At 38.2% G+C, this 24,330-nt stretch overlaps 1 protein-coding gene across 5 annotated transcripts; it reads left to right on the top strand.

The window, feature by feature from the left end:
• CCDC34 (coiled-coil domain containing 34) lies at positions 1-24,090 on the top strand. 5 transcript variants are annotated; one of them, XM_045484824.1, is made up of 6 exons: positions 1-385; positions 5,964-6,099; positions 12,411-12,518; positions 20,712-20,870; positions 21,917-22,058; positions 23,555-24,090. In XM_045484824.1, the coding sequence occupies exons 1-6, from the start codon at positions 57-59 to the stop codon at positions 23,767-23,769; spliced, it is 1,089 nt and encodes a 362-aa protein (XP_045340780.1). In that variant the 5' UTR covers positions 1-56; the 3' UTR covers positions 23,770-24,090. The 5 variants fall into 5 exon arrangements, with proteins under 5 accessions (XP_045340780.1, XP_045340779.1, XP_045340776.1 ...); XM_045484823.1 differs by lacking the exon at positions 20,712-20,870 and having other exon boundaries at positions 2-376; positions 5,967-6,099; XM_045484820.1 differs by lacking the exon at positions 20,712-20,870 and having other exon boundaries at positions 2-385; positions 5,967-6,099.
• The last annotated feature ends 240 nt before the right edge of the window (positions 24,091-24,330 follow it).

The raw sequence follows: 24,330 nt of genomic DNA, 5'->3' as shown, positions 1-24,330 counted from the left end.
CTGCTGGGAGAGCACGTCCCCGCCGCCACTCTGCCGGTTTGAACTTGGCGGGCCCGATGTGGGCGGCCGGGCTGTGGGGGGCTGCTTCGCCGGCTTCCTCGGCCGGCTGCAGGTCCAGGTCTCGGCCTTCCTGCGGCCCCTTCTCCGACCTCATGGCGGGCGCCCCGGGGCAGGGGCCGGAGACGGTGACGGTCTGCTCGCCGTCGCCGCCGCTGAGCTGCAGCAATTCCACCATGTCACTGTTGTCTCCCCTTGGCCACCAGAGCTTCCCGTTTGACTACGACGATGGCGACGGGGAGGATGAGGAGGACGTGGAGGAAGATGCTCAGGATTTAGAAGCTAAGGTGGCGAACCTGAGAGGAGTGGAGTTACAGGGGTGCGTCAGGTAAACCCTGGGCTACGGGCCGGTACTGCCCCTCTCAAGATCCCTTAGACCCTTGCAAGCGCCTTCTTCTGGCTGCCAGACACCCTCCTGGCGCCCGCCTCGGGGCCGGGGCCGTGCAGGCCCCTGCATTCTGAGGTGCCGCTGCTGTTTGCACGTATAGTTGTGGGCCAGTTCTCACACACGCCTGCAGATTTTCTAGGATTCTAAATCTCTTTAACTGAGAATATGATCGCTACAGTCCCTGTGCAGAAAAACTTACGTAGTCTCAAAAACACAAAATTTTCCACCATTTCAGGAGTTTCCTGAATATTCACAAGTCAGACTGTGGACACCAGAACTCTTGTTCAAACCCTTAACACCAAAATTGTTTCCTGCGCCTTGGTAGTACCTGGGGTTATTTTGAAAAAGATCTGATTGCCAGTGAAGGAGGTTGTAGTAAAGCAGTATTGCTTTGGGGGCCATATGAGGAGCTGAAACATAGATTAGCAATGTCCATCCCGGCATCCAAAGACAAGGCTGGGTCTGGTCTGACCACTCACCGAACAGAATAGAAATCACCGAGTCAGTGCTAGAACCAAAGAGATTATTAAAATCACCTTTTTTTTTTTTTTTTTTTTTAATTTCTACAGTTACTCAGCAAACATCTAGTTTGTGCCACATACTAATCTAGATACGGGGGACCATAAACAAGATAGACATGGCCTCTACTCTCATGAAATTAAAGCCTACATAATTTATTGTACTCATTTTATGGATAACAAAACTGTGGCTCAGGATGCAAGTACAAAGTGGATTCAGAGGCACCCACCTAGCTATTAGCAGAGCCAGGCCTAGCACTGAGGTATACCGATCAGGTTCTGTCTTCCCTATGCGACATGCCTATTATTATGAGCTGTATAGAAACAAGAACAAAGGGCCTATCCCTGCAGGAATAACTTTCTGAGACAGGCTGAGTAATGCAGGTTCCTTCTGGAGTAGGCTCGTGCATCATCTTTAGAAAACACTCACAAGTTTCTGATTATCAAGCTGTGTAAGGCACAATACAGGAGATCTCAGAAATACAGGCCAGAGAACGTATGCTTCATGTGTAAGCAGCAAGGTAGCCCGCTTGAGGGTAAGGCCGTCATACCCAGAAATGCGTGGATGGAATATGGAACCATATGAGATGACTGCTATACACAGTCACAGCAGTGAGAAAGTAAAAGTAAGTACATTGGGGGAATGGAGGTCAGTAAGAGTAACCAAGCAAGCCACTTGTCCAGACTGGTTGTAGCAACAAGAAACAGGCCTCTGATCAACCTGATAGTGGTTCTTGATGATAGAGTTTCGGGAGTCCATTCTCATGTGGGTCATAGGCATTCTTCAGGATTGAGTTGGTCCCAAGGATTTTTGAAATAATTTTAAGGCTTTGGAAACTACCTTCTGAGTCTAACCAACAAGGCTGAGCAGTGTTGACACGGTTTAACAACCTATGGAGGAGCGATGGTTATCAAAACCACAGAGCAGCTACTGCGACCTTGCGTTAGCTTCCAGGAGCCAGAGCCCTAATCAAGTGGAGCTCAGGAGAGGAGCCAGACATGTTTTATGTCTCACTTTAGCCAAAGCCCAAACAAGCTGGTAGCATCCCAGGACTAAGGCTTCCCTCCTTATCGCTGCCATATCACAGCTCATTCCCTATGAACCAAAGGGAATAGGTAGGATATGGCCTGGAAGGAATACACAACTTGCCAGGCCTTGTGGGTAGCAAGTGGCAGATGCCTATTAGGTGTTCAATAAATGTGCTGAATGAATGCCTAATTCCCACTCCTAGAGAACACGTAGGTACAGTTGCTGTCTTCAAATGCTTCAGAAAACCTAGCATTTCCTTTCAGGAAAGTAAGTGTTTACAAAATTTCCTCATTCGTCCTCCCTACCTCCAACCTTCAGTTGGTGCCCTGGACAGTTTGGGGGTGAGGTGATGAGGAGAGCAGGCAGCCCGAGCCATGAGGAGAGCAGGCAGCCCAGCCCAGTTCCAGCAGTGGGCATTCTCTCCATGGACCAGGGAGTACACCCAGAGCTGTGTGGGATTGTATGCCTTGTGCCCATTGTTCATCTGCCACAGGGATAGACTGAGGCATCAGGTGCGCATGGTGAGATGAGCTCTGGGTATTTTAGGTGTTCATAGAGCCGTGCTTAGAGGATGGCTTCGAGCATGTTGGACGGGACTGAGATGAAGCTCACAGTTGACTTCAGAAAAGATACTGAGAACTATTTTCCTGGAGTCTTTCATCATATGCCTTGGGCCTTCTATTTATTCACCTTTATCCTGGTTTTTATATCACTCTGTGCATTAGGAAAACCATGCTTAATAAATGTCTTAGTTGTAAAAAGCTGCTTATTAAGCCTCTTTTGATTATGGGTAGAGGTGTAGTGTATATGCTGTATACACTACATTTTGTAGTGTATATGATATCATTTGTTAAAAATGTTAAGGCAAGGCATTTAATATTTAAAGTGTCTTTTTTTTTTTTTTTTTTTTTTAAGAAAAACACTGATCTCACCCTTTCAACAAATATTTCTTAGGACCTTACTATATTCTAGGCCCTAAGCTAGACTCTTGAAATAAAAAATGATTTAAAACATGCTTTCTGTTTGTAGGGAATTCATAGCCTATGGCAGAGAGGGACAAGTGACAGACAGCCCAAGGCACTTAGTCCAGATATTTTGCAGAGTTAATGCCTGAATTGAATGTTTTTTTTTTTTTCTTAATGTTTATTCATTTATTTTGAGAGAGACAGACAGGGCGAGAGGGGGAGGGGCAGAGAGAGAGAGAGAGGAGAGACTCCCAAGCAGACTCTGTACTGCCAGTGTGGGAGCAGACACAGCACTCCATCCCACGAACCCAGAGATCATGACCTAAGCCAAAATCAAGAGTCCAGACGCTCAACCGACTGAGTCACCCAGGGGTCCCCCTGAGTTGAATCTTGAAGGGAGAGTAGGATTAGCCGAACTCCTCCTCCTACAAAATGACACGCACCAAATGCTCACTGAGTGCCCAGAATCTGTGTTAAGTGCCGTAGCATAGATTGTCTCATGCAGTAGCACCTGTGAGGGAGCCTCTGCTCTCATGTCCATGTGCTGGATGAGAACAGAGGATTCAGTAGGTTCAGAAATGTACTTAGCTAGGAGGAAGCAGGTAGAGATTCATCCCAGATGTTGTATTTCCAAACCAAGCCCCTTGCATGTCTCCCCCTGGGGAGGTGGAGGCATTTCAGTTTTAGACGAAACTGCGGAGCACAGGGGCATGGCGCATTCATCAGTCTGCTTCAGTGCGACGAGACCGGTACGGTCCAGAGCAGCCATTGGCAAAGAGGCTGGGAAGACAGGCGGGAGCCAGTCCCTGGGTGTCAGGCTGTAGAGTTTGGATTTCATCCTGTGGGCAGGAGCCACAGAAGGCCCTTGAGGTAGGGAGTGACATGATCGCATTTGAAGGCTGAATCTGTCCAGAGTTGTGGAAAATGGTTTGAAACGGAGGCAGAAAGGCCGGCTGTGTCCACACCGTGGTGGTAAGGTTGGGAAAGAGGAAAACGGCTTGAGAAAATTGAAAGAAGCAGAAGAGACATGACTAGGTAATGGCGTAGGTGTGGGTGGTGGGGGCACTAATGTGGACAGGGAACAGGAGGAGGAACACGGGTCTGGGTTTCTGGAGTGGCTGGCTGGGTGGCTCTTGGTCCTCTTCACTGAGGTAGGATTTGAAGAGAAGTAAAATTTTTCTCGGTGGAGAGGGTAGAAGAGGATTAGACGTGTTTGCCGCTGATTGATATTTAGGTGGAGCTGTCTGTCAGATGGTTGGAAATACATCTGTAGCTCAGGAGAAAGATCTGGCCTGGGATGACTGATGTGGGCACCATCCGCACCTGGTGGTAGTTGAAACTGTGGGAGCCGATGAGGTGTTTCTTCAAGACGGAGAAGGAAACGCTCATATGAGAAATAAAGAACACATCAACAGTGTCTCTTTCCTGCCAGAATACAAATTGCATGAGGACATGGAAGAATGAATAGCAGGAAAAAAAATGAGTAAGCCGAAGCCGTGAGGTAGAAGAAGTTGTGCAGAGCGGTGGGCAAGGCGGTTGGTTGCCTGAAGCAGGAATGTTAAAGAGACAGAGGCACTGAGTCTATAAACACCTAGTCTTTAGAGCTGCCTTGGGTCCCGAACAACCTTTCTCTCCTTGGGTCCCAATGGTTCCGCTTTTGCTAAGTTTTATGAGGCTTGTGTATCTGGCTGAGGCCCAGTATTTCTCCTCCCCTCCCCTCTTCTCTTGAGCATGAATGAGTACTTATTTTTCCATGTACCTAAAAAGAGACAGACTGACAGAGGTGCATAGTGGAGATGGAGGTCACTAAACTGGGGAGTCATAAACACCCTGTGTGAAGAATGGCAGAAGGGAGTCAACCAGAACATTAAAGAATATAAGAACCATATATATTTTTTGGTAACTTTAACAGAAAAGTTGAGAATTTCTGGGGCAACTGGCTGGCTCACTTGGTAGAACACGGGACTTGATCTTGGGTTGCAAGTTTGAGTCCTACTTTGGGTGTAGAGATTACTTTAAAATCTTAAAGAAAACAAAATTCTGTTTACCCTTCACCCAAAATCCTTAATTAAAAAAAAAAACAACAAAAACCTTTTTTGTTTATTTTGAGAGAGAGACAAAGCATGAGGGAGGGATAGAGAGAGAGGGAGACACAGAATCTGAAGCAGGCTCCAGACACTGAGCTGTCAGCACAGAGTCTGACACGGGGCTGGAACCCACGAACCATGAGACCATGACCTGAGCCGAAGTCAGACGCTTAAATGATTGAGCCACCCAGGCGCCCCCAAAATCCTTAATTGTTAACACATTTGCTTTATCATTCTGAGTGTGTGTGTGTATACACACATAGTCTCACCCCCACCCCCCTGGGACTATTTAAGGGAGGAAAAGGGGAAAGTCTGCTCCAGGATCTGATTAGGATCGTTTGTTGTAATTAGTTGTCCAGATGAGAGATTTTTTTTTTTTAATGTTTATTTATTTTTGAGAGAGGGAGGGACATAGCATGAATAGGGGAGGGGAACAGAGAGAGGGAGACACAGAATCTGAAGCAGGCTCCAGGCTCTGAGCTGTTAGCACAGAGCCTGATGCAGGCCTCAAACCCATGAACCATGAGATCATGACCTGAGGCAAAGTCGGACGTTTAACCGACCGAGCCACCCAGGTGTCCCAAGAGAGATTTTTAAGAATAAAAAAAAAAAAATGTTGTCATTGAGCCAAATGGATTGGTATAGTTATCCCAATGGGTTTTTAAATAATGTGATTTTAGGTGATGAATTCAAAAGCAGTTTGATAGATAACTAATTCCAATATTGGACTTCCTGTTCATGATTTTTCAAGTGTATGTTTATATATAATTAAATTCATATGTATGTATTTATAAAAATCACAGTATTATAAATACATTTAGTATATATTATACTGCTTTTGCTGTGTAGTTTCAGTGATTTTCACTGTTAAGCCAAAGAGGTTTGAATACAGATGCTATAGTGTCCTCTCTCTTGTAGCAGTGTGGTTGGGTCAGAAGATAACCAAGAACAGAAACAGGTGTGCCTACCTGAAAGCCGCCTGACACCATGGGAAGTGTGGTTTGTTGGCAAAGAAAAAGAAGAACGTGACCGTCTGCAACAGAAGGCTCTGGAGGTAAATTAGACAGTATCCTTTTTACTGAATCTATGAGTTCACAAATTAGAGCTGCTGTCACAAGTAAAATGTTAATACTATCCCTCAAAACAAAATTTTTCCGTTTCTTTGTATCAGTTTGCTATTTCCGCTTTAATCTCTCTACTTGTAGAAATAATACATTCATCATACGAACATTTGGAAAATACAGCTAAGTATAATGAAGAACATGAAAATCTCTAATTTTACCACCTAAACATAACCAATGTTAATATTATTGCATATAGCCTTCCAGATTTTCTGCAGTGTAAATTAAAAAAAAAAAAACAAACTACAAGTGTGCATATTAAGACATATAAAATGGAGCTTCACCATATATACATTTAACTAAAGTAAATGCAACTGCATTTATTTGGTAAAATTTTTAAGAAAAAAGAGAAACCAAAATTGAAATAGAGACAGAAACCTACCCCCCTATCACTCAGAGCATTTGGCCTAGGGTGAGTGTGTGTGGGGAGACGGGAATCTGCTGGGCTTTCAGGGTTTTTCAGTTTCTCTGTGCCTCGCTGCCTCACTTGTGAGCATTTCTGTGTTTGTGATTCTCTCTGAACTCTCACTCTCCAAACTCCTAAAATAGCGTGAGATACATTTTCACATGAATCCTTTGAACTCTTCGTATTTGCTGCTGAGAACCTAGCAACGAATTTGGAGGATTTGGAGGATTTGGAGGATTTGGCATCCTGTAGTTATTCACTATCTGGATTCTCCCTATCTGAACCTAGAAACCAAGTAGATCTGAGTGGTAAGGGGTGTGTCTTATTTCTAATGAAACAGCATCAAACTCTTTTGTAACCTTTTTTCCACCTGGCATATTGTTAATATATTTCTGTATCATTGAATGTGTTTATGACATCATTTCTAAATGGTTGGCTAAGATTATTAAAATGTATTTTAAGTGTATTAGATATATACTAGAATATAATTAACTGGTTCACTATTGTTATATATTTAAATGTAATCTATTAGTAACTATGTTGCCATAAAAATCCCTGGATCTAAAGCATTGCTGTCCATGATCTTCTTGTAATAAATTTTCCATATCAGTTTTGTCACTAGTTATTTCTGTGATGGATTTTGAACCGTGTAGGCAGTCACATATTCAGGGGTCGTGGCATGATTCAATGATTGTAGAAACCAGTGTATTCTGCTGTGTCCCTGTTGCATGATGTTTGTAAAACACAAATTTATTCCTGGAGAAGTGCACAGTAGTACTTGTTTCCTCTTAGAAGGGCAAGGGACTTGAGAAAGAGCTTAAGATTTGATGCCAGGTGGGCTTGTTTAGATAGGAATAAAAGTAATACCTATGTCACAGGATTTTTGTGAGGTTTAAGTGAGACAGAATATGGTGACTGGTATTGTTGTATTGGTATTGTTACTGATAACATTGCTATTTGTGGCCTTTCTAAAGCTTTTTCATTTATTTTCAGAATTAATGTGGTTTATTGAGACCCCAGAGTTTTAGCCTCAAATTTTAACATTTCTAATTCCATTATTTAGTGCAGTAGCTTTCAAAATATTTGTTCCTGGTGAGAAATATACTTTGCTTCATGTCATACACAAATGCATACATATACATATCTGAAACGATGTCTTGATTTTGTGCAAAATCTGGTATTCTGTCCTTCCTTCCTTCCTTCCTTCCTTCCTTCCTTCCTTCCTTCCTTCTTTATTTATTTAGAGCGTGAGCAGGGAAGGGGCAGAGAGAGAGAGAGTACCAAGCAGGCTCCGTGCTGTCAGCGCAGAGCCCAGCATGGGGCTCCATCTCATGAACTGTGAGATCATGACCTGAGCCAAAACTAAGAGTCAGATGCTTAACTGACTGAGCCACTCAGGCACCCCTTTATTTTTTGTTTTTAAAACCCACAGATTGGTTTTAGACTCAGTTTGGAAAACACTGATCTAATGAGCCATTGGTAAAGTGGAGTTCAGTTTATGGTATTTAGCTTTATCTCCAACCTAGAGATTCACTTATTACATTAAGGAAAGGAGGAATCCCTTCAAGTTATTTCAGAGTCAGCATACAGTAAAAGAAGTCAATTAAATTACAAAAGATTCAAAAGGGAGCCTGAACTTTGGAGTCACATAGAACAAGCCTAAATTTTTAGTTTTGCCATTCTAACTGTGACCTTGGCAGAGTTACCCAATTTCTCTGAGTCCCAGATTCTTTATCTGTAAACCAGATGTTAGAGAGGCAATAATAGTGTGGTTAAAAGCATAAATTCTTGAGCTGTACTTTCTGGATTAAAAACTTGGGTCTTGGGCATATCCTTAACCTCGCTCTGCCTCAATTTCTTTATCAATAAAAGGGGGAGAATAATATTGACCTCATAGTGTTGTTAGGAGGACCCAAGTGAACATAAGGAGATACCCTAGTATATAGGAAGCATTCAATGAAAGTTAGTTGTTATTAGGTATTAAAACAGATGATAATAATAAATCCTGAAGATTTGTTTTGAGAACAGATGAAAATAATGAGTATAAAGTCCCTACCACAATGATTAAGCAGGTAGCAGGGTATGCTTAGTTGAAAGATTAAAATCTCTTCATGTATTTAGTACTTTGAAGTTTCGTATGGCTACATCATTAACTCTAAACCAATTAAAATCTTTTAGCATGAATCTTAGTGTATCACTCATGCCAACGGTATAAAAACATATAGGCCCACTACTCACTTTATAAGTTTATTTTACGTTCTTGTGATATTCACATTTATTTTCATGCCTTTTCCTTGCTTTGTTTTGTTTTTCTTTTTTTCAAAGATTCTATTTTTTAAGGAATCTCTACATCCAACATGAGGCTCAAACTCACATCCCTGAGATCAAGGGTCACATGCTCCGCCGACTGAGCCATCCAGGCGCCCTATTCCTTGTTTTATTTTCTAAGTGATGCTTTTCTTATTTTTCTGTCCTACTTTATTGCATTCTCTGATTTGTTTACAAGTCATACCATTAAAAGCACAGATTATTAGTCATGAGGAACAATTCATTTCAGATTCTTGTTGAGGACCAGAAAGTAACTTTGCCAACGTTTCAGTTCCTGGCAAAGCTGAGACTGGGTCCTCGTTCTTTCAACTTCCAATTTCTTAAATGTTTTTTCCATAATATCAAGGTGTATTGTAGAAATGAATGGGTCAGACTTAGTATTTAATTTTGAACTTACCCTACCAGTCTTGTTTTTTTCCTTGAAAACTTAAAGGAAAATTTAAAGGAGAATTGGGTCATTAAAAAATCATCTCTTCTCCTAAATATTATTTTAGCAACAGATTTTTAGACAGGCATTTGTTTCAGACATGTCTCTAAGACTGAATTAAAAAACTATTTTAAAAAAATTAAAAATTTTTTATTATTTTTTTTAATGTTTATTTTTGAGAGAAAAAGCGAGTACACACGTAGGTGAGGGGCAGAGAGAGAGGGAGACAGAGAATGTCAAGCGGTCTCTATGCTGTCAGTGCAGAGCCTGATGTGGGGCTCAAACCGTGACCTGCGAGATCATGACCTGAGTGGAAATGAAGAGTCAGATGCTCAACCAACTGAGCCACCCAGACACCCCTAAAATTTTTTTAAAAATTAAAAAGAAATTGCTTTAATCCATCAACATATGGTGCTTATAAAATTGGTTATATTTGTAACTAATGTTGAGTGATAAATATAGTAAATGTTGAACATTAGTATTATGAAAAACTAGCATATTGGTATTATAGATCATATACATTTTATATTTACATTTTTACTATTTAAAAAACTTACTTAGACTGCCCTAAATTCTTTATAACCTTTAGTTAATTCTAATTTTTAACATTTGCTTTAACATTTTAATATAATCTGTTCTAAATTATAAAAATGATCTAGTGTGTGAGTAATCCAGGTGCTTTTTTCTTTTTTTTCCCCATCTTGCCTATGGCCATTTCATTCATTAGCCCTTAATAAAGAAATAGGGCAGGATATATTTAGAGTTGATGAAACTCAAAACTGTAACTTTTCCTGATTCCTACCTTCAGTGATCAAAAGTTCTTCGAAAGTCAGCAAAAGCTATTGAAATAAAAATATACATTTAGGATCCTTTTTGGATTTTGGTTTTCCATAATCCAGTGTTCACTCTGTGGGAAAATAACTATAATTCTGTTGAAACTCAGTGGTCTCCCAAAAGACATCCTAGGGTCTGTGTTGGCGAGGACGCTGGCTGTGTCTGGAAAAGGCATGGCCTGGTGGTAAACAGGTGGAGGCTGTCAGGCTGGGAATTCTGAGAGGGGCCGCCTGTGTGTTTGTTGGGGAGAGGGGATTGTGTCTCAGAAAGGGATGTGTATTCTGGGGTAGCCAATGACTTGAACAGACATCCTGACAGTAGAGCACTGTTTGAGTCAGTTACAGCATTTTGTCAGTTATAGGTACTTTTGACCCTTCATCTTTAATTCTTACATCAACTAAAATTTGTGAAGAATAAGTCTGCTTTTTTCTCTGAGTTTTTAGTACAGTTACGTGAAGAATCTTAAAAGGGTACTTAAATATAATCAATCATATTATTAGTTGTATGTTTAAATGACTACTTTCCTTAAAAATAAAATAAGAGTATTTTGGAAAATTTTGGATATGTGGTTGTCAGATCTGTATCTAGCAGTCACACACACACACTTCTTCTCAGACCTTCTTCCCCTCACTACTCCTACACTGTGGCAGCCTCCCAGTCAGCTCCCTCAAAGTAGTTGTCCTCCCTTCAAATGCAGTCTGCAAACTTGAAGGGTTCAGAATCATTCCCTTTCCCATGTATTCCTGCTTCGTAGTGTTCAATTTACTGTGCCTGTCTCGAAAGACCTTTTGCTATCTAGTTAGTACGACACTCTGATTTTCTAGTCTGCCCCGCCCTTGTCAAGCCATCTCCTCACTGACCCTCTTATGGTACTCATTTCCAACGACCGTGGTTCACACTGGTTCTCTCCTCTTCCCCTCCCTTCCTTTCCACTTCCTGAACTGTTAAACACAGCCCCTCGCTATATGGTGCTTCAATGCTTTCGTATGTAGATCCACATAAGATTGGAGACATCTGGAATTTCATCTGTATCTTGGTTCTTGCTGTCTTTATAGTAGGCACTGCGTAAAAAAAGTATTAGGTGAATAATCAAGGCATAGCATCTGTAGAGGTAATGAAGAATCCCTTTAAAACCAAGATGGATATTTTACTTTTGGGGTGGTGAGGGGTGTATAGTGTTGAAAAGTTGGAAGACTTTCTGAACGAGTGAGGGCAGCTATTTTCTATGCAGCAGAATTTTAGGATGAGAGGTCATGGAAGACAGGTATCCTGCGACCAGTTGTTCTAAAGTCCAAAAGGTATGTTCTTGGTGTCAAGTTTTATCTTCATTTCATGTATCACACTGGAATTGTCTGAGAGTTGAAAAATTGGCCCTCCTACTAGCACCCACGCTCAGGTAGGTAGGTCTTTGGGAAAGGGAGGGCTGGGGAGGAGGACTGAGGTCCAATGAAAGAGATATAAAAGTATCTGATTATTAGTATCTAAGGAGGGAGAAGAAAAATAACCAGTAATTATGGCAGTTGAGTCCTAGGAGTCTAGTTTGAACAGCATTCTCAACTAATGCAGTAATTTAACTGATGAGTGACAGAGTGGTGGCATTCAGCTCGAAGTTTTATTTGGCCATACCTTCTACATTCTTTCTCCTGAGGAAATGCCCAAACGTGTAGATTCGAGTGACAGCAAGGCAGTTAAATAATCTGGGATATGAATGTGGTTTTGTTTTACACTCCAGCAGCTATAAAATCAGTGAAGAAAAATCTGGATTCTTTTTTTTCTTCAAGAAAATTGAATCACTTCTCTACATTTCTTCTTTTGGTTAACTCTGAATTAAAATTTTAATTTAGGGATTATTTAACTCCTGTCCTTTATCTGCATTAAGAATCTAGAAGCTTTTTATAGCTAAAAAAGTTGCAATTCTCTTGAGCTTCTGCCAATAGCATACAGTGATGCCAAAATTTATGTGTGGGAAAGTTGATTTCAATGAGGGTAATTTAGCTGAAGTTTAGTCTAAGAACCTAGTGTTTTGCTGCCAAGCAATTATTTGCATTTCTAAAAAATGACTTATAGTTTTTACCAATGCTTTCTTTTCATCATAGACTAGTTACTGAAGTAAGTTATTGTCACTAATGGTGTACTTTCTATAAAGGAAATTATGTTCTTGTTTAATTTGGTTAATGTCAGACTTGCTTTTAATATGCGATTCAAGTACTTTTATTAAATGTTGCCTTTGTTTGAATAAAAATCTGTAGGAATTAAATCAACAGCTAGAAAAAAGAAAAGAAATGGAAGAACGTGAAAAAAGAAAGGCAATTGCTGAAGAAAAGCACAAGGAATGGGTTCAGAAGAAGAATGAACAGGTAGGGAGAAAAAGAAAATGCACACCCACATACTGACCGCTCTTTTTGCAAAGTCTTTTTCTTTTCATTACTCCTCATAACCTAGGTTTTTGTTATTTTCTCTCAGTTTCTTTCTTCTCTGACCTGATTTTTTTTCCTCTGTCTTCATGGACATTTGCTAAGTCTCTGTCTTCTACCCTTTGTTCTCTGCTTCTCTCCCTTTTTCCCTCCTGTGGCTTCCTTGTGTCTTGCTTCAGGTAGTCATGAAGTCTGTATCTCTAGGCCTGACATGCTGGAGTCTTGGGTTTCCATCTGTTCGTTTGGCAGGCAGCTCTAAGCCTGCAAATCTAAAACAACCCATTTGTGCCCATTCTCCTTTGATTTCTGTTATGAGTACTGCTGTCAGCTCAGCCACGTCAGCATAATCAGAATTATATTCATTTGTGTGTGACCCCCCCTCACCCCACCTTTCCTGTATAGTCCCTACTCTCCTGTTTGTGATCTCTTCCTATCTGGTCCTGTTGTATCTTTCAACTTATTTACTGTTTATTTCCCCACACTGGATGTGAACTCCATCAGACCAGAGATTTTTGCCTCTTTTCTTCAGTTCTCTAGCAGCTAGATCAGTGCCTGGCACATAATAGATACCCGAAAATGTTTGTTGAGTGAATGAATACAACCTCTGTGTCTTTGCCAGACTGATCTTGCTAAAAAGGCAAACGTCATTCCCCAATTCAAAATATATTTTTTATGATTCCCGACCGACCTCTGAATGTTTTCACAATTCTAGCCTGGCTGGTGAAAGATCTTCTACTCTCTGCTCTCTGAGCGGTATCTTCCTCCTGTGGTTCCCTTCCTTCTGTGCTGTTGTTTCTTACTAGCATTCTTCTGGGAGCACACATAAGATTATCGTGGCCCATCTTCTTAGAGTATTAGTTTTACTGGAAATTTTTGAGAGGAAGAGTGTTATTTTCATATTAAAGCAAGCATAGATATTTAATGGAGTGGAATATAACTTCTATATTGTGTTTAAGATACACAATAGATTTCAAGGAAATCTCAATGGACTGTGCTCCCCACTCCCCAGGGATATGTAGTCATGAGAAGTTTTGAGAACACTTCCATTCTGTTTCTTCCTTATTTTTTTATATTATACTTCATCAACATGGAATCTCATCATATCCTCCACCCTACCTTTCCCTTTATTATCCAACTTGAAGTATTTCCTGCATGAATCACTCACTGATTACATGCTTGAAATAGAAACTCTTTCCTTCTCTGAATCCTTGTTCAATTTGTATCACTTTGTCATACACTGCCTTGTATTATCTATATATTTTGTTGCTATTTTGTATTATGCATATATCTTCACTTCCTTATAATTTAAAGACTCTTAAGGATAGGAATTATTTTTTACATTATAACTTTTTAATCCAGTATAAGATCTAGCATCATTCTTTGTAATATAGAAAGCATTTTTTACTGGAATGTATGAGTAAATCTATTATCTTTCAGTTTTATTTTATTATTTTTCGTTTCAAATTTTTATTTAAATTCTAGTTAGTTAATATATAGGGTAATATTGGTCTCAGGAGTGGAATTTAGTGACTCATCACTTACATATACAACACCCAGTGCTCATCACAACAAATGCCCTCCTTAGTACCCATCACCCATCTAGCGCATCCCCCCCACTCCCCTTCATCAACCCTGTTTGTTCTCTATAGTTAAGAGTCTTATGGGGCGCCTGGGTGGCTCAGTCGGTTGAGCGTCCAACTTCAGCCCAGGTCATGATCTCGCGGTCCGTGAGTTCAAGCCCCGCGTCAGGCTCTGTGCTGACAGCTCGGTGCCTGGAGCCTGTTTCAGATTCTGTGTCTCCCTCTCTCTCTGACCCTCCCCTGTTCACTCTCTGTCTCTCTCTGCCTTAAAAATAAATAAACATTAAAAAAAAAAAAAAAAAAAAAAAGTCTTATGGTTTGCTTCCCTCTCTCTCTCTTTTTTTTTCCCCCTTCCCCTATGTTCATCTGCTATCTTTCAGTTTTAATACATTCTTATATTGGCTCATAAATTAGACATTTTGAAAATACTTATATTTTCTTTGTTTCCTATTGTGATTTTTACATATTTAGAATGGTACTGCTTTTCTTATTTGATCCAATTTTATGAATTTAGTCAAATATTTAAGTTACTGGACAGAGTTTTAAATTTTTCATTCTAGTTGTCCTTAACTATTATTGAATCTAATGCTCAATGGAATTAATAAGAGTACCTAACCAATAATTTCAGTAAGTTGAAGATGACATAGCTTTCTTCATCCAGATATTATAAGAAGGAAATTGGCTGGACGTGTGTGTGTTGTAACCATAAACATATTTGATCTTCAGAAGTAAGTTATTATTTTTAAGTTGCTTCATTCCATAATATAACAAGAAAGAATTCTTTAAGTCTGTGTGACTATTTGCAAGCTCTGGGTGATAATTTTGTGAAGTTTTTGGCTATAAAACAAAACCGTTTTACATGTACAGAATAGTATTCTCTCTCCTCTAAAAGCTTCTCTTATCTTTTAGCTCCATTAAGCTCATTTTACCATGCCAATCAAACATAGTTGTTGTTTTTCTGAGAATGTAAGATACCGCTGAGAGATGATATATTCTCTATTTTAATTAGTGTCAGTAGATCTAATCCAGTTATTTGAGAAAAAAATTGTTTTTTCTTTTGGAGGGAAATGGCTTGTCCTGACATAAATCACCAATTATTGAAAGCAAGAGTCCATAAGTATGAGAATAGTTCAGAAATGAGCCCTGAGAAATTAAATTTATTTATTCTGCAGAATTCTTGTACAAATGAAGGAATAATTGATTACTCTAATTTTTTTTTTTTTTCTTTCAGACCTGTCAGATTTCCTAGTTCAGTCTTAGTTAGATTTACCTCTATTTGTAAAGACTGCTCTCCTGGTTCTTCTCTTCCCGTCTGGCATCTAGCTTTTTTCTCCTCTGTTTACATTTCATGGTGTGTGGTCCCCCACTGCCTCTAGCTTCATTCACATTTTAGCTATATCTGTGGTGTAATTTTCTCTAAGTCATTTTCACTGTGTTCTATCAAGTAATCAGACAAAAAGAATTTATGTATCCATTAGCAAAGTTGGTTCTTCTAATATGACTGTAAATTGTTAAGTCCTTTTCAAATAAATGGCTTATCTCATCTGGTACTCTTAAATTTGTGTGGCCATACTAATTCATATTTTTAGATTTATTTTTTTTTACAGCATGTTATCACATATTTTGTAAAAGGGCTTTATTTACCTTCATTGTTTTAAAAAGATTAAAAATAAAATTACTTTTAACTCTTAAGACATGGAACTGATATTTCAATGTAAAAAATTAATTCGGATCAATAAAGCAGATGATTGATAACACTGTTATTCATGCACTGAATACTTTTACACTGTGGCAGATACTACTAGAGGAACCAAAATAGAACTTCCGAAACTTTAAGTAACCAGTTATTTTGTTAGTTTCCTTTAGTTACAAAAAACAAAGGTTCTCTCAGGGCCCCGTCCTGAAAAAGGGAAGATTTATTATTGTGCTCTGTGTGGTATAGAACTGGAGTGCCAGAAAACCTGAAGCCACTTAGTAACGGGCTGCTCTCTCTTAGTCCATCTCTCTGAGTGCCTGCTCTGTTCTTTTGCTAACAACTAAAGGCATTCCATTCTTTCTTCTCTGGCATAAATTCTACAGAAAGTCTTTTTGATGTTTTAAAAGAAACATCATTGAACTATAATTTACATACAATAAGATACACCTTTCTTAATTTTGATGAGACTTGACAAACTTGTATACCTGGATAAACAGTGCCATAGTCGGCACATAGAACATTTCCATCACTCCCAAAAGTTCCCTTGCGCCCTTTTGTAGTCAGCCTCTGCTCTCCACCCACAGTGGGCCTCAGCTCCAAGGAAACCATTAGTCTCCCTGCTGTGCCTTTGGATTAGATTTACCTTTTCTAGAATTTCATATAAATCGAATAATAGAATATATATTCTTTTGCATTGGGCCTCTTTTGTTTTTAAAATTTCCTGGTATTGATTTTGCCTTCTTTTTTTTCAACAATAAGTATTATATTCTATGTAATTTCACAAATTGTCCATCCATTTGCTAGTTGATGGGAAATTGGGTTATTTCTGATTTTGGGGTATTATGAATAAAATTCTCTGATCATTTATGTACAATTTTTTTTAAGTTTGTTTATTTTGAGAGAGAGAGAGCCCAAGTGGGGAAGGGGCAGAGAGAGAGAATCCCAAGCAGACTCCATGCTATCAGCACAGAGTGCAATAGGGGGCTTGAACTCACAAACCATGAGATCAGTATCTGAGCCAAAACCAAGAGTTGGACACTTAACTGATTGAGCCACCCAAGGCGCCCCTGTACAAGTCTTTCTGTGGACATTTGTTTTCATTTCTTGGGTAACTGCTCAGGAACTGAATTGCCAGGTTGTATGGTAAGTATGTGTTTAAAAGAAATTGCCAAACTGTTTTTTAATATGCTTGTATCATTTTACATTTTTTATGATTATTGTATAAAAGTTCTAGCTGTGCCACATCCTTACCAAGGTTTATATTGTCAGTCTTTTTCATTTTAAGTCATTCTGGTGCATGTGTAGTGGGGTGTCATTGTTTTCATCTCCCTGAGATCTGAAATTTAGCATCTTTTCATAAGCTTATTGTATTAGTCTCCTAGGGCCGCCATAACAAAATACCACAGGCTGGGTAGCTCAAATGACAGAAATTTATTTTCTTATCGTTCTGGAGGCTGGTCTAAAATGAAGGTTATCAGTAAGGTTTGGTTTCTCCTGGTTTGCAAGATGGATGCCTTGTCTCCACACCATTACATGCCCTTTTCTCTGCATGAATATCCCTGATGTCTCTTTCTCCTCTTATAAGGACATCAGCCCTACTGGATTAGGACCCTATCCTTATGACTTTAACCACCTTCATTACCTCTTTAAAGGTCCTATCTCCAAAGACAGTCACTTTGAGGGTTAAGGCTTCAACAGAATTTTGGGGGACACAATTCAGTCTATAACACTACCAACCATTTCTACATCTCTTGTCCTGTTTTTGTCTTGTGTTGTGCTTAAATTTTTGCCCATTTTGTGGAAGGATTGTATGTCTTATTCATAAATTGTAAGAGTTATTTATATATTCCTTTAATTCATTCATATATATCTATATATAGATATACAGATATAGCAAATATTTCTTCCCATTTAATTTTCCTCAGTGGTATTTTTTAAAGGGAAGTTTTAAATTTTCATAAAGTTGATATTTTATTTTTTTATAGCTTGTCGTTTTTGTGTCCTGTTTAAGAAACATTTGCCTAACACCAAGGGGGTAAGAATGTCCTCCATTGTTTTCTTCGGGAAGTTGTATAACTTTAGCTTTTATCTATATTTTAAGTTACTTTTAAATTTCTTTTTTTTCAACGTTTATTTATTTTTGGGACAGAGAAAGACAGAGCATGAACGGGGGAGGGGCAGAGAGAGAGGGAGACACAGAATCGGAAACAGGCTCCAGGCTCTGAGCCATCAGCCCAGAGCCCGACGCGGGGCTCGAACCCACGGACCGCGAGATCGTGACCTGGCTGAAGTCGGACGCTCAACCGACTGCGCCACCCAGGCGCCCCTATTTTAAGTTACTTTTAATGTGTGGTAAGAATTAAGCATCAGGGATTTTTTTTTTCTTTTTTTTTTGCATATGGATGCTAAATTGTTCTAACACTATTCGTTGAAAAGATAATCTTTTCCCTATTTAATTACCTTGGCACTTTTGTTTAAGATCAATTAACCGTCTAAGCATAGGTCTATTTCTGGACTCTATTCTCTCCCGTTGATCTAATCCTGTGCCATTACCACCCAAGCCTATTACTGAAGCTCTATAATTCTTGAGTTTATAATTCTTTTAATCAGAGAGTGTAAATCCTCCATTTTTTCTTCTACAAAATTGTTTTAGTTACTCTGCATCTTTCCATATACAATTTAGAATTTCTCTGATCATGTTTGCTTTAATAAGGCCTGCCACAGTTGGGATTACATTAAAAATATAGATCATTTTGGAGGAAATTGACATCTTAATAATATCAAATTTCAAGTCTGTAAACATGATTTTTCTTTCTATTTGCATCATCTTTAATTTCTGTCAGTGATTTTTTTTTTTTTTTTTTAGTTTTCAAGGTACAGTGGTATTACACATGTTTTGTTAAATGTATCCCTAAGAATTTCATGGTTTTGGTGATGAGAACAGTTATTTTGCTTATTCCTGATACTATGTTAATGACTTCCATGTCTGGTTTTGATATCAGAGTACTACTGGGCTCTTAAAATGAGTTTGAATATTTACACTTTTTTTTTCTGTTTTCCAAAATAATTCATGTGGTGATTGGTATTATTTCTTCCTAAATGTGTGATGGAATCCGGCAGTGAAGCTATTCAAGGCTGGAGTTTTCTTTGTGGGAAAGTTTTAAATTCCGAATTATTTTTACAGATAGAAGGTTATTCAGATCCTTTCTTTTGTTTTTGAATCAGTTTTGGAAAATGGAATATTTTAAGGAATTTGACATTTCATTTAAGTGGAATTAATTGGCATAAAATTGTTTTTAACATTCATTCATCTCTGTGTCTGTATGATCTGTGATCTGCCACTTATCTGTGTGACCTTAGGCACATGGCTTAACCTCTTTGTGCCTTCATTTCCCATTTGTAAGGTAAGATCATAATAGTGCTCACCTCATATTGCGGTCATAAGAATTGACATAGTACAAACGTAGAAAGTATATAGAAAAGTAACAGGAAGAGTCAGCACTCAGTAAATGTTAGCTGTTATAATTGAAGACAATGTAGGGACTGGGTGACTCCTCGTTGATGAGTTGTGGAAAAGTCTCATGCGTCAGTGAGCCAGATATGCTACAAGATCCTTTTCAATCTCATAGCTTTTCTGACAGTAGAGTAGTTAAAATCCAGTATTGTTTCCGTGGAAATCGGATTCTTAGCAGGAAAGGATTCCTTTTTGGAGCTATCATCTGGCCAGCAAGACAGAAGTACATTTAGCAACTTGGGGAATGACTCAGGCTTTGATTTTTAAGACTCGCTTTTCCTGCATAGGACTGGACATATGTTGTATGTAACTGATGTTTGTTACTTGGGTGTTAATTGAATTGCTTATATTAAAGTATTCTACAAGATGCTTTCAGTGGAAGAATTTTGTTTCTTAGCCCATATTTCTTTGCTCCGTGAAGGGTGATGCATCTGGCATCTTTATTGCATATACTTATGCCTTGCATGTTGTTTTCTACACCTTTGATAAAGAGAGATAGCCATGTCATTGGCTTATTTAGAATGTGACTGCGTTGGTAAATTGTATTCTGAATGAAAAAGAAAAAAACATTGAGTTATAGTCCAATTTTTTTCTGTAAAGAGCCAGATAAATAGTTTAGGCTTTGCAGGCCGTACACTCTGTTATAGCCATTCAACTTTGCTGTTGTGGTACAAAAGTAGCCATAGACAACAAATATATAAATAAATTGGTATGGCTCCATTTCAATAAGACTTTATTTACAAATATAGGTGGCTAGTGGACCATATTTGGCTTGGGGACCATTGTTGGCCAACGTCTAATCTGTGTAAGACTTACAAGAATTGTATAGCTAGAGATTTGTCTGTATGTACCCTTATAGCAGTATCTAATGGTCCAAAATGTTATTTTTTTGTTCTCTGTAACTCACTGATGGAGAAGATTTTATCTAAGTGTTCATATTGGCAAACTGTCCAAGAAATGTAGGTATATCACTCCTATTTTAGAGTGAAGGTCAACGTTTATTAAAACATACAAAATTCAGGATAGTCTAACAGGTTGTAATTTCAGTTCACTATCAATATATCTGTATTGAATACCTACTATTTACTTAGCACTGTCACAGGCTCTGAGTTTACTTTCATGAGCAAGGTCTTTGCTACTGTTGTCATGAAACTTACAGCCCAGTTGGTAGACTAAAATTGACCAGGTGTGTTACATATTTTCATAAGCCACATTGTGTCGGTCGCTATGTTTCCACCTATTTTAAGAAATAACTGAAGTTTAAAAGATTACTTCATATAACACTCATTGCTTGTATGAGCATAATTATAAATATTCCAATTAAAACTCCTTCATTTTTATTTAAGAAAAAAAAAGAAAGGGAACAAAAAATTAATAAAGAAATGGAGGAAAAAGCAGCAAAGGAGATGGAGAAAGAACATTTGCAAGAAAAGGCAAAAGAAAAATATCAGGAATGGTTGAAGAAAAAAAATGCTGAAGAATGTGAGAAGAAGAAGAAAGAAAAGGTATTTTTATTAAAGTGACCAGTTGAGATGTATGGCTTTGGTGTTCATACATGCCAACTATATTGTATAAAAAGTTTCTCACAGAGGGGATGCTCTCGGGTGGCTCAGTCAGTTAAGTGTCCGACTTCCACTCAGGTTATGATCTTGCAGTCTCGCGGTGGATTTGAGCCCCACGCCGGGCTCTGTGTTGACAGCTCAGAGCCTGGAGCCTGCTTCAGATTCTGTGTCCCCCTCTCTCTCTGCCCCTCCCCTGCTCACGCTGTTTCTGTCTCAAAAATAAATAAAAAATTTTTTTTTAATTTAGTAAAAAAAAATTTTTTTTTAAGTTTCTTATGGAAAATTGGTACCATCTTAGCATAAAATAAATATATGAAGCTATCCCTACTTATTTATATTATGTGTAAGTTTCAGAAATGAATATGAATTGTGGTTTTGTTAGGTTGACAAATATTAATAAGCCTGTTGGTATATTTTCAGTCTGGTTCAAACTTTATCATTGTTTATGTTTTAAATATTTTTAATGTGTTTTTATGAAAGCCTTATTACATTTTATTAATTACTGTTCTATTTTAAAACAACAAATTGTTGGCGCGCCTGAGTGGCTCAGTTGTTAAGCATCCGACTCTTGGTTTCGGCTCAGGTCATGGTTTTACAGTTCCTGAGTTTGAGCCCTGTGTCCAGCCCTGTGCTGACAGCACAGAGCCTGCTTGGGATTCCCTGTCTCTCTGCCCCTCCCTGCCTCCCTCTCTCTCCCTCTCTCTCTCTCTCTCAAAAGTAAATAAACGTTAAAAAAAAAAAAAAAACAAACAGAAAATTGCTTTTTTCTTCTTGGGTTTGACGTCTTACTGTTGTTTAGAGGCAGCCATCTTTAGATCGTATCCCTGATCATGTTAAATTTTGCTCTCAAATTATATAAATATGACTTAGTATTTATGATCAGTAAGCCATTGGGGTGGGGAGCTACTGGGGAAAAGAGTCAGTGCAATTTGAATAGAATTTTTAGTTATAGAATATCACTACAGATTCTTTGGTCTTGTCATTTTAAGGAAAAAGAAAAACAACGGCAAGCTGAATTACAGGAAAAAAAGGAAATAGCAGAGAAAAAGTTTAAGGAATGGTTGGAAAATGCAAAAAATAAACCTCGTCCAGCTGCAAAGGGCTATGGTTATGCCAACGGAAAACTTACAGGTTGGTTTTAATGTTATGTGGCTTACATAAATATGGCTTGCAGGAGCAAATATTATACATTATGTTTCCTTTTGACAGAAATAGAAATGTGTAAAAATCATTTTTCTTTCAAATTACTATTTTCTGGAAGATTATAACACACTGTGTTCCTATAGAGATACAATAAATTTATTGTCATTCTCTATAAATCAGGTATATTTTAAAGGCAGTAGTTGCAAAAGTAATGATTTGTAACATTAAGAAACACATTGAAACTTTCTTATGTTTTTGGCTTTTGAAGCCTTAAGGAGGATGCATTTAAGGGGCCTTTTTTTCCTCCCCTTCCTGTAACCCTCCCTGAGGCAGAACTTGCAGCGTCTTGGGCACATTTGTTTTGCAGGGCGGAGTACTGCGCGGCGTATGACCCCGACACAAAACCGGTGGGCCTTCGGGCCTGCCCTTGTTGGAAATGGCGCTGCATGTTTTTCTTTGTGCCTCATGTTGGAAGCTCAGGCCTTGCTGACAGCTGCCTTCACTTGTTTAAGTGATTTATTATTAAAAAATACTCCCATTCTGTTCTGTTCACACAATAGAACATATTCCAGACTTTGTTTTGACCATCTCGGTGAAGTGTGTGTTGACATATCTCTGCAGTCAAAGTGGGTTGCCAGTGTCTGAACGACACATTCCTGCTGTCAGGGTTCAGGCCTCTCCCACATGTCATAGAAGTCATCCATTACAGCTAGTAGGCACCGGGCATGGTCTGCTCTTTTTTCTTCTTTTCCTGTCTGAAAAAAAATAGTAATAAGCGGTGGTTTTGACCGAAGGATTGGATGGGAAAGTGAAAACTTTAGGTGGGAATATACATATTTACTGGAAGTTATTTGCTAAAATAATGGATTATTTTATTAAATTTTTTGCAATTTAAATGAGTTTTGTTCAAATAAACTTTTGTTTGCAAATGCTCTACTGCTTTTAATAAGCAAAATTTTAGTGATATTATGAAATCTGATCAATTTGAGTGATAGTAATGTAGAATTTCAGTCATTATGAATAAGAGTTTTGTTCACTTTAGCTAAATATGCACTATTGCAATATACTTTTTTTTTCTCTCTCTCTAAAGTTTAGTATCTGACTAGGGAAAACTAGTACAGAATCAGTGGTTTCCCAGACTGAGGTAAGAAAATGAAGATTTTGTTCAATTTAAGGGTTCAAAAAGGGATTTCCTAGTAAAATTTTTATATGAGGTTTTATTTATATAGATTTTAAGAACACTCTTTGGACTTCTAGAATTATCGTTTATATTTTAATTTTTACTGCAATACTTACTGTATTTGAAAAATGTTACTTGTTTGAAAATATTTTAGAGTTCAAGTTTTAAATGGATTAAGTTGGCTTCTCAGTGATATTTTTGCCCTTTTGATACTGTAACATTTTTCTAGGAATTTAAAAATAAGTAGTTTCTTTGATCTTAAGAAGTTTTTTCTTGTTTTGTTCTGACTTTTTAATAATTTTAGATTTTTACAGTGGAAATTCTTATCCAGAACCAGCCTTTTATAACCCAATTCCATGGAGACCCATTCATATGCCTCCTTCCAAAGAAGCTAAGGACCTATCAGGAAAGAAGACTAAAAGGCCTGTAATAAGTCAGCCACACAGGTCATCGTCTCTGGTGGTTCAGAAAGCTAGAAACAATCTTTGCCTTGGAACTCTGTGCAGAATACAAAGATAGCAGATATGGGAAATTGCATGCTTTTACCTGGAGCTATTTAATTTTAAAATTAGAATAGTTTTTTTACTGCTCAGGCAGCAGCTCAACATTTGATGTGATTATTAACAAGTTCATGTTTTTGCATTTGTATATGTTGTCCTTAGAGTTAATTGAGGAAGACGTTTTATACATTTTCATTTTTATAAGTGCTTCAAGGTAGATCTTGGCCTATTGTTTCACAGGATAGGTGACTGGATATCTAACAATTGTGTTTCTATTTAGCTTGTATTAAAACGACATTGTAATACCAGTAAAACCAACAATTTGTATGGTGTTCTTTCATACTCTGTGTTTATTTGTGTTTATGTTTATCATAGTAAGATTAAGCTTAAATTGTTCAAATAAGCTTTTGTAAACTGCATGCTCAAAATAACTCTTAGGAGAATCTAAATGGGTTAGACTTCTAGAATAATCAAACACAGTCTTCCTTGATAGCTTTTGGTGTATTTTTCCTTATGTATATATTTTTAAATAACTAGAGGCATGTTTTTTATAACAAAGAAATGAGGGTTGAGTTTTTGA

The sequence above is a fragment of the Leopardus geoffroyi genome, chromosome D1 (assembly GCF_018350155.1).
Source record: "Leopardus geoffroyi isolate Oge1 chromosome D1, O.geoffroyi_Oge1_pat1.0, whole genome shotgun sequence".
NCBI classification, from domain to species: Eukaryota; Metazoa; Chordata; class Mammalia; order Carnivora; family Felidae; genus Leopardus; species Leopardus geoffroyi.
The sequence above is the reverse complement of the archived record's forward strand: the minus strand, read 5'-3'. Positions and strand labels throughout refer to the sequence as shown.

Bases quoted from the DNA above. Each gene is read 5' to 3' on its own strand.
- CCDC34 (XM_045484824.1), top strand. From the start codon at position 57: ATGTGGGCGGCCGGGCTGTGGGGGGCTGCTTCGCCGGCTTCCTCGGCC. The intron at 386-5,963 runs GTAAACCCTGGG...TCTCTCTTGTAG, and splicing joins GAGTTACAGGGGTGCGTCAG to CAGTGTGGTTGGGTCAGAAG. The intron at 12,519-20,711 runs GTAGGGAGAAAA...TTTTTATTTAAG, and splicing joins TTCAGAAGAAGAATGAACAG to AAAAAAAAAGAAAGGGAACA.